Source organism: Trematomus bernacchii, unplaced genomic scaffold (assembly GCF_902827165.1).
Source record: "Trematomus bernacchii unplaced genomic scaffold, fTreBer1.1, whole genome shotgun sequence".
Taxonomy (NCBI): Eukaryota; Metazoa; Chordata; class Actinopteri; order Perciformes; family Nototheniidae; genus Trematomus; species Trematomus bernacchii.
In genome coordinates, this window is record NW_022987648.1 from 738,242 (window position 1) to 748,093 (window position 9,852).

A 9,852-nucleotide genomic window follows, 5' to 3' on the forward strand; every position below is an offset into this window, starting at 1 on the left:
GGAGGAGGCGTCCAGAGGAGAGAGGGGGGAGGAGGTATCCAGAGGAGAGAGGCGAGAGGAGGCGTCCAGAGGAGAGAGGCGAGAGGAGGCGTCCAGAGGAGAGAGGGGGGAGGAGGCGTCCAGAGTAGAGAGGAGATAGGAGGTAGGAGGTAGGAGGTATCCAGAGGAGAGAGGAGAGAGGAGGCGTCCAGAGGAGAGAGGGGGGAGGAGGTATCCAGAGGAGAGAGGAGAGAGGAGGCGTCCAGAGGAGAGAGGGGGGAGGAGGCGTCCAGAGTAGAGAGGAGATAGGAGGTAGGAGGTATCCAGAGGAGAGAGGACAGAGGAGGCGTCCAGAGGAGAGAGGGGGGAGGAGGTATCCAGAGGAGAGAGGAGAGAGGAGGCGTCCAGAGGAGAGAGGGGGGAGGAGGCGTCCAGAGTAGAGAGGAGATAGGAGGTAGGAGGTATCCAGAGGAGAGAGGAGAGAGGAGGCATCCAGAGGAGAGAGGGGGGAGGAGGTATCCAGAGTAGAGAGGAGATAGGAGGTATCCAGAGGAGAGAGGGGGGGAGGAGGTATCCAGAGGAGAGAGGAGGCGTCCAGAGGAGAGAGGGGGGAGGAGGCGTCCAGAGGAGAGAGGGGGGAGGAGGCGTCCAGAGGAGAGAGGGGGGAGGAGGTATCCTGAGGAGAGAGGAGAGAGGAGGCGTCCAGAGGAGAGAGGGGGGAGGAGGCGTCCAGAGGAGAGAGGGGGGAGGAGGCGTCCAGAGGAGAGAGGGGGGAGGAGGCGTCCAGAGGAGAGATGGGGGAGGAGGTGTCCAGGAGAGAGGGGGGAGGAGGCATCCAGAGGAGAGAGGAGATAGGAGGCGTCCAGAGGAGAGAGGAGATAGGAGGCGTCCAGAGGAGAGAGGAGGGAGGAGGCGTCCAGAGGAGAGAGGAGATAGGAGGCGTCCAGAGGAGAGAGGAGAGCGGAGGCGTCCAGAGGAGAGAGGAGATAGGAGGCGTCCAGAGGAGAGAGGAGAGAGGAGGCGTCCAGAGGAGAGAGGAGAGAGGAAATATCCAGAGGAGAGAGGAGATAGGAAATATCCAGAGGAGAGAGGAGATAGGAAATATCCAGAGGAGAGAGGAGGGGTCCAGAGGAGAGAGGAGGGAGGAGGCGTCCAGAGGAGAGAGGAGGGAGGAGGCGTCCAGAGGAGAGAGGGGGGAGGAGGCGTCCAGAGGAGAGAGGGGGGAGGAGGCGTCCAGAGGAGAGAGGGGGGAAAGAGGGAAGAGGGAGGAGGTAGGAGGTATCCAAAGGAGAGAGGAGGGAGGAGGTATCCAGAAGAGAGAGGAGGCGTCCAGAGGAGGGAGGAGAGAGGAGGTATCCAGAGGAGGGAGGAGGGAGGAGGTATCCAGAGGAGGGAGGAGGGAGGAGGTATCCAGAGGAGGGAGGAGGGAAGAGGGAAGAGGGAGGAGGGAAGAGGTATCCAGAGGAGGGAGGAGGGAGGAGGTATCCAGAGGAGGGAGGAGGGAAGAGGGAAGAGGGAGGAGGGAAGAGGTATCCAGAGGAGGGAGGAGGGAGGAGGGAAGAGGGAAGAGGGAGGAGGGAGGAGGTATCCAGAGGAGGGAGGAGGGAGGAGGGAAGAGGGAAGAGAGAGGAGGGAGGAGGTATCCAGAGGAGAGAGGAGGGAGGAGGTATCTAGAGGAGAGAGGAGGGAGGAGGTATCCAGAGGAGAGAGGAGGGAGGAGGTATCTAGAGGAGAGAGGAGGGAGGAGGTATCCAGAGGAGAGAGGAGGGAGGAGGTATCTAGAGGAGAGAGGAGGGAGGAGGTATCCAGAGGAGAGAGGAGGGAGGAGGGAGGAGGGAGGAGGGAGGATACACAGGTGCAGGTGGAAGTGTTATCACTACAGGAGTACCAAAGCTCCGCCCACAGCCGTCTGAGCTGCTTTGAATGGTAAAGCATGATCTAAGACATTACATGTTTTATGCACTTTTTTGTTTTGTTAGAATATGTATAGGGAAATCCTAGAAATGGTTTGATTTGAATCCTAATTTACGATTTGTAATAGTGGTGCTAGCTGGTGGATATACAATACCTAATATCAAACAGTTGGTACAAAACATTAGACAGTGACACGTGATAAGGCTGTGCACATCCATCTGGATAGGAAGTGGTTTCAAAGTGACTCTGGAGGGAAGAAGCTATCACGTTTCATACCCGAGGACTCCTCTGTCCTCACATGATGAGCTCAGACATAAGGGAGGGACGAGTGAAGGAACAAGGAAGCTAAATAAGGTTTTGGGATGAAACTATTGAAACCTACTGGAGTCTTACTCAGGCTTTTTGTTTTTCTTACTAACATATGGAACAGAAAGACAACAGATTGTCAAGGATACAGCACTAGCGTGGTTGATGCCCACAAAGACGGCCACGCAGCGCATCACACTGGACCACTCCCGCTTGAACTTGTGAGGCTCCCCCAGGCGCCGGTCGATGAAGGGGTACAGCAGCCCGATGCCCGCTGCAGGGGACAGAGGACACATGAACACAGACCAACTCTGATCATCATGTGGGTGGGGCTGGGAGAAGAACCTTTATTATTACTTACTAGTTCATTACTCAAACATACTTTTATCTTAATAAACAATCATATGTTTTCCTAGAATGAAGAGACTTTCAAGGTTATTGGCTTATCATGAACAATTATGTGCTGGATATGATTCTAGTGACTTCCTTTGGGTTCCCACCTTGAGAGTTGAAATCATGTTTTATTTTTCATTCTGTTTCAGAGCTTGTTAATAATGAAGTTTGTAGTTCATTCTCTATGATATGTGTGGTCATTGATGCGATGCGATGCGGAAAATCAGTGGAGAGCTATTTTCTTTCCAACTAACTGTGTTCTCTAGTAACTTGTCTTTATTAATATTGAATAAGTTGTAGAGAGAATAAAACAAAAAACTGAATATATAAAAACAATAGGCATTCAGATAGCATAAATTCAATTCTGATGAAGCACTCAACCAAAGAGGGAATACTGAACGGGCCGACCAGGATCAAAAGAGCCATGTTTCATGTGACTGATAAACCTTTGTTCACAGGACGCGCGACAAAGCAATAGTCAAAAGTCAAAGTTTCCTCAGTGCTCTGTGCCGTGAGGCAGTGAAGCTACAAAGAATCACCTTCTCTTTCCTCACTATTCCTTTCACTCAAAACTATTGGAAGAAAAACATATTTTTGCCAGTATCCAGTTCCAAATGCCAGTTACTGACATAAGCGGGCGAAAGACAAAAAAACTTGACTCGAAAAACTTGAATCAATTCAGCGATAGTGTAGCTTAGCAGTTCTGCTGCTTTCGTTGCTCGTAGTGTGAACAAAAGCGACCGTTTCTTGTTCGACAAAAACTACAAACAGACTGGATGTATTTGCTATGCTACATAAAGTTGTTATATATTTTAGGTCAACCTATTATAAACGTGTTTTTCTTTCCATTTCATGGTCAGCTTGTGTGAGTCAATAAATGAATGATTATGTGGCTAATGTATTTCAACTGTAATTGCCACAGTTTTTTTACCAAACATTTGAGAAAGCCTACAGCCATATTTAAAAAACAAAACAAATTAACATCCTTACAACCTTTGAACTACCCAATGTGGTTTCAAAACCGATTCATTTTAGCAATGAGTCAACAAAATACAGGAGCCCTCCCCTGGGGGACTAAGCATCGTGTGTGCGTATGTGCGTGTGTGTGTGTGGTAGCAACAAGTGGAAGCGACGTGGTGTGTCTGGGGAGGGAGAGAGCCCCGGGCTGTTGTGTTTAGTGCGGAGCAGCTGGGGAACGCTGTATTACTATCCACAGCTCTGCTCCCAGGGGACCACATTTCAATAATGGCAGCTAGTGGAGCCTGTGGGCATGCGGTGCACTAGTATGCAAGGCTGTGTGCATGTGCTTGTGGTTATGCTGGTTTACAGATGCATTTTTAAATACATTGGAGCTGTGCATTCATAGGACCTGTATGTAACAATTCTGCAGTTCATATTTTAAGATGAATATCTCATTGCCCTTTTCTACATATATTTGTGGTGTTTACTGTAATGGAAGACTTCTGGAGCACGGAATCGAAACACAATGAGAACACAGAATAGCTGGAACTTCGTGACAAACACTGAAGATGTATTTGAAGTTACGGCCGGAGGATTGACAAAGACATTTGCTGCAGACACAAAGTGACACAGCGCTTGCCAACCGGCAGGAACAGGGAGACAAAACACTGAGAGCACAGCAGCCCAAGGTTGGTCTGTGCTCAGTGAGGGCAGTACAGACTGATACACTGGGTCAAAGGTGTGGGCCTAGGAACATCTTTTTCCAGCATCTACATCATACAAAAAAACAAACAATACAGCTCTGCAGTGTTGTCAAACAGTTATGATTAGAAGTTGTGGTTGTATATGATAGGGGTGAGTATCTTAAGGAATCTGACCCTAAGTTTTTTATTCTTTGATTCAGAATCACTTTGCAATTCAGAATAGATCTTTTATTTAGAACATACAAAAGAAAGGAACTTCTTTCTTGTTCTTAGTGAGCTGCAGTCCATTCAAACATTCACTTATATAATATATATATATATATATATTAGGGCTGTCAAGTGAACGCGTTAATAACGCGTTAACGCAAAAACTAATTATTTTAACGTGCGATTAACACATGTGTATTTGTCCTCGGCCCGTCCCGTAGTTTCAGAGCCCAAAGGCTTGACATTGTTGTTGTTAGTTGGATGGTGGGAGATTCCAGCGAGAGATATGGATACAAAAAAAGGTGTTTGAAACAGCAAGCCAAGCACACAGCTGATGCTGACAGCCCCGCTCCTGCCGCTCCCTTGCGCTTGAAAGTTTGCCGGGGAGACGCCTGGACAACAACAGCGATAGCTAAATGGGTGGCTACAGCTTAACATTGTGGAGGACGAGGGGCTGCGTTAGATCATTCGGATCACATCCAACGTGTCGACTGCACATCACAGCGCATTATTTTGACCCACAGTGGGAACTTCAGTCTCATGCTTTGGCATTTCGCCGACAACTGTAAACAGGCTTGTCTGTTTGAGCAACTGGCTCAGTGCAAAGAAGTAGACAGGGTTGGGAGAGAGTGTGAGAGAGAGAGAGAGAGTGTAAGAAAGAGAGAGAGAGAGAGAGGTTCCAGGTTGTTGTGTTGAGAATATTCAGGAGAATATTTGTCATTGTTCCAATGATAATAAACAAACATTTGCATAAAGCATATTTGTCCACTCATATGTTGATAAGAGTATTACAAAATATTCCTCTATGGTACATTTAGAACAGATACAAAATGTGGGATTAATTTGCGATTAATCGCGATTAACTATGGACATCATGCGATTAATCGCGATTAAATATTTGAATCGACTGACAGCCCTAATATATATATATATATGCAAAAGGAAAGATTTATTGTGAAAACACTACACACCCCCCTACACTATTTCACCAAAGAACCAGAGACAACCATTTCCGGCCATTCCTCCCTAGAGATAAACGCAAACTACATGGGACTTTCACTCATATAAGTGTTCACATACCTGAGGCTGTGCCACAGCAGGGGGGCACCCACCAGGCAGAGGAGAAGATACTGCTTATGACGTCGGGGGGGAAGAGAGTAACGTTTCTCTGCACCTGAAGTAAGTTCAGCACCAGGGACAGGAAGACTCCCACAGAGAACAGCATGGCCCCTCGGATGAGCAGGTTGGTGGTCCTACAACGCAGATGCAAAGCAGTCAGGAGACCGGGTACATTCCTCCACTGTTATGTGTTACACTGCAAACTGATAAACATGACATGCCTCAAAAGACATTCAGTGTACTGCGTCCAATGCCCAGCAGACTCATACATGTCATGTTAAATGTCCCATAGCTATGTTACATATAGCAACAACAAAAAAACTAAAATTCTATATTGGATAACAAAAACAAAAATTGTGTGGAGAATAAGCTAACCTGTTAGTAGTGTTGGGAACCGAAACTCTGTTCCAGATGAGAACCGATAAGAAAATGCCGGGTACCGGGTACCCATACAAAATACACAATTTCGGTTCTGCTTAACGGTTCCTAAACGCGGTAGACCCTGTATTCCACCGGGTCCGTCTGCGCCGCGGTGACCCGGTGGAATACAGGGTAAGGGCGGACTGGTCATCTGTGTGTTCTGGAGAATCACAGAACGGCCGGTCGTCAGCGGGCCGTTGACGGCCGGCTCGGTACGTTGACGGCTGGCACCGCCCTTAATTTTTTTTAACTGCATCATGTAAGTTGCGCTGACAGGCGACAGAGGTCCACAGTTGCCCCGCAGCGAGGCTCCCCCCGCCCTCCCGTAGACAGTTCACGAGCTCAGTCACTTCATAACACCAAAGATGGATGGCGGTAAACGCTCTAAAGTGAGGCTCCACTACACTAAAAAAGAAAAAGACAAGGCACAGTGTAATGCCTGTTAATAGCTTGCCACAGGCATAGCTCAGTTAAAATAAAGCACAGCTATTGTCCAATACATTTGTATGTATATTTTTTATTTGTAAAATGTCAGTTAAAGCTTAAAAGAATAAAGATATTTTTGTTATCCAAACGTTTGACCTCTTTCTTTTACAATTTTGGAATCGAAACGGGGAATCGATAAGAACCGGAATCGATACACATCCCTACCTGTTAGTGATGACTGAAATATAGGGGCCCCGCGAAGGCCCCGGCGTCTGCCCGGGTCCCGACCACTCCTGCTGGCCTCCGGTCCCTGCACTGTTGCTCATGGCTGTCAGTGTTAGGGACATTTATAAGCATAGGTCTGGAAAATATACGCTCAATGACGTCTTTATCCGCCAGTGATTTTAAAGTCCTCCTCTGACATCCCAAACCAAGCTGAAAAACAAGGACAGGCAGGGGATTCAAAAGACTTAAAAAGTCCATCCCGAAACACAATTTACATCAGCTATTTTAAATATTCACTTTCTACTTAAGTATGTACTACTTATATATACAAGTATAAACACATTAGAGATAGAACGTCAAAGGATTTCTTCTAACAGATAGGGATAGAAAAATACTTACATTTAGCTAGCTCGCTATCATGGTAAAGAAGTGAACAATACAGTAAGATTTAAAGAATGGTTATACATTTGTTTCTTTGTTTATGGAGGGGGGCCTCATGATTCCTGAGTAACACTCCAAGCTGTGTCCAGCTGATACAGAGGGAGCAGGTTCAGTGTGTCCCTTACCTCATGCACGGTGGGGTTAGATAACTGTACTGCACTCACCTTTAGCCCCAGTCTGTGTCTGGCAATGTAACACACTGTGAACAGTTGTTCGTTTTTAACTAAACAAATGTTATAACTTTAAATGTAGAATAATAACCATCGACGGTGATTCTATAGAAACTAACAGCAACCTGAAGATTTGAGCCAAAACGCTAATCAATAAACGAAGTCAAAAGCATTTACCCGTCTGTCACTAGCAACGCACTATCGGTAAATACCTATCGGTAAATACTTCCAAAAGAGACAACAAAACACCTCAATTACCGTAAAAAGCGTTAACAACAAATAGTTGTGATGGCAGCGGATATGCAAAGTTAGTTAGCTTGACGTTAGTTAGCTACTCTCATTATAGGTAATAGCTAGCTAGCTCAACGAAAATGGTCAATATCAGTTACCCACCTCAGCACGAGCTGTGGGGAAGGTCTTACCTTATGTTGACAGAGACGTTACAATCCGATAAGACATTTCACATGACTTTAAACTAAACTATGCTGCAATACGCAAAATATGAATTAGCCTTATGCTTCTCTCCCTGTGACTACTTCCGGCTGCCCAAAATGATTGAACTCGCCATGACGCATGACGCAACTACGTTACACAAGGCAGACGTATCACATGATTAGAGGTCCATGGATGAACCAATCAAAGACGTTTCAATTCTATTATCTTTGATGAACCTCAAACAGCTGGATAATACTTACTTCATAAATCATTTTATTCAAAATAATAATATTTAAAAAGTCTATTGTAAATGTTACATAATAATGACATATTTAACCTGGAAATGAGTTGATTGTACTTGAAATGATGTAGTTTAGAGTATTAATTTGGAGCGAATCAGGCTACTGTGTGTGTTCTTTATAGCATGTGCTTTTTATGACTTTTTATATTTTTTGTAAAATTGACAAAACCCTCCAAAAGTTGCACACACACACACACACACACACACACACACACACACACACACGCACGCACACGCGCGCACACACACACACACACACACACACACACACACACACACACACACACACTTCTGTTACATGTTTGATTTGCTCTTGTGGTCTAATAGATTTACAGAGATGCAGAGGTGAGAAAGTTGCAGTGTGAAGTGGATCACTCTTCCTCAATCCCATTTACATTCCGTTTTGTATCCACCATAGGTCTGCTGCTCAAGACCAGGTTTCAGGGATTATATCTGGCAACACAATAGTTGGAATTTAAACAAACTTACCGTATTCTTTCATTCCACCATACTTCCAAGTCAACTTTATCATGCGTAACTGGTTTATCATGCAAATCCCAGTAGAAAAAGACTACTGCTGTTATTGCCGGTGATGGTCCAAAGGAAGAGAAGGGTACAATCATTTGATTTTTGAACTGAGGCCTTATATACAAGAGTTATTCTTTTGGACAAAAGTTATTTATTTATTTACACATTCTAGTTTGTAGTTGTAAACAGATCCAGTTGTAATATTGCTGCTGTTTAGGATCAGTCCTGACTCTGATGTTCTATTCCTCTTGACTGATCACAGGTCAGTGCTGCAGTCTGATCACAGGTCAGTGCTGCAGTCTGATCACAGGTCAGTGCTGCAGTCTGATCACAGGTCAGTGCTGCAGTCTGATCACAGGTCAGTGCTGCTGTCTGATCACAGTGACAGGTCTTACTGTATATTCCTCTTACAGGTCTTTGTCATGGTGGTATATTAGCTAAACCCAACAATACATTTGAACAGTGTCTGTCATAAATACACTACTTGATAATAAAGTATGTACTTTGAGCAGTTCATCTGCTGTATGTTTCCAACCTACTTCATCTCAGAGGAACATATTGTACTTCCTACTCCACTCTTGATCTTACAGCTGCACTTAGTTATTACAGATCCAGCTATCAGACATGTACAATAGGCTATACATCTTTTAAAACTCAATATATATTCCTACCATAAATGACATTTTCCATCGAAAATTAGGAAACGAAGGAAGAACAAATGGAAGATCAAAATACGTATTTCTTTGTGTAGATTTTAGAAATTGTTACTGAAACAGGTGGTGCATATGTTAAGGACTATTTTTTCCGTTGAGGATTATTTCATATGTGATGCTTTAGTGTGTATTTCGTGCAGCAGAACTGTATTCATATGTTTGTTGTTGGTCATGAAGGAACATGTCACCCAGTGGTGCTCACTGGTGTGTTATCAAAAGTGTTCAGACAATAGAGCTCAATGGACACCTATCCGTTTTTCACTTAAAGGGCCCATGTCATGGCCATTTCCACTGATCATAATTACATTGTTGAGGTATACTAAAATAGATTTATACTGTGCAATTTTCCAAACTCACATTGGTTTCGCATACAGCATCTCTGTCAAGCATGTGTATTCAGCAGTATTCACTTTCTCCACTAAACGACTCGTTGGAGCTCTTGCCCCCCCCTCCCTGTGAGCCTAGTGTGCTCCGATTGGTCAGCTCGGCCACTCGTTCTGATTAGTCAACCACCAGAGAGGCTGCGCCCATGTCTAACAGTGCTTTTCCCGGCTGCTCTCAGCGTAACATCAGTCTTATCATGGCGTCGGCACAGCCGTATATTTTATATA

General features: G+C 45.3%; 1 protein-coding gene across 3 annotated transcripts in view; it reads right to left on the reverse strand.

The window, feature by feature from the left end:
• insig2 (insulin induced gene 2) overlaps nucleotides 1-7,830 on the reverse strand; it is a 9,645-nt gene extending 1,815 nt beyond the window's left edge. The window contains exons 1-4 of one of the 3 annotated variants that reach the window (XM_034134254.1): nucleotides 7,687-7,830; nucleotides 6,654-6,863; nucleotides 5,544-5,716; nucleotides 2,349-2,473 (exon numbers count right to left, since the gene is read on the reverse strand). In XM_034134254.1, coding sequence (XP_033990145.1) covers nucleotides 2,349-2,473; nucleotides 5,544-5,716; nucleotides 6,654-6,775 — 420 coding nt within the window. In that variant the 5' untranslated portion in view covers nucleotides 6,776-6,863; nucleotides 7,687-7,830. Of the gene's footprint in view, nucleotides 1-2,348; nucleotides 2,474-5,543; nucleotides 5,717-6,653; nucleotides 6,864-7,657 lie in introns of all 3 variants that reach the window. The other 2 variants (XM_034134255.1, XM_034134256.1) reach the window with 2 other exon arrangements.
• Between the last annotated feature and the right edge of the window lie 2,022 nt (nucleotides 7,831-9,852).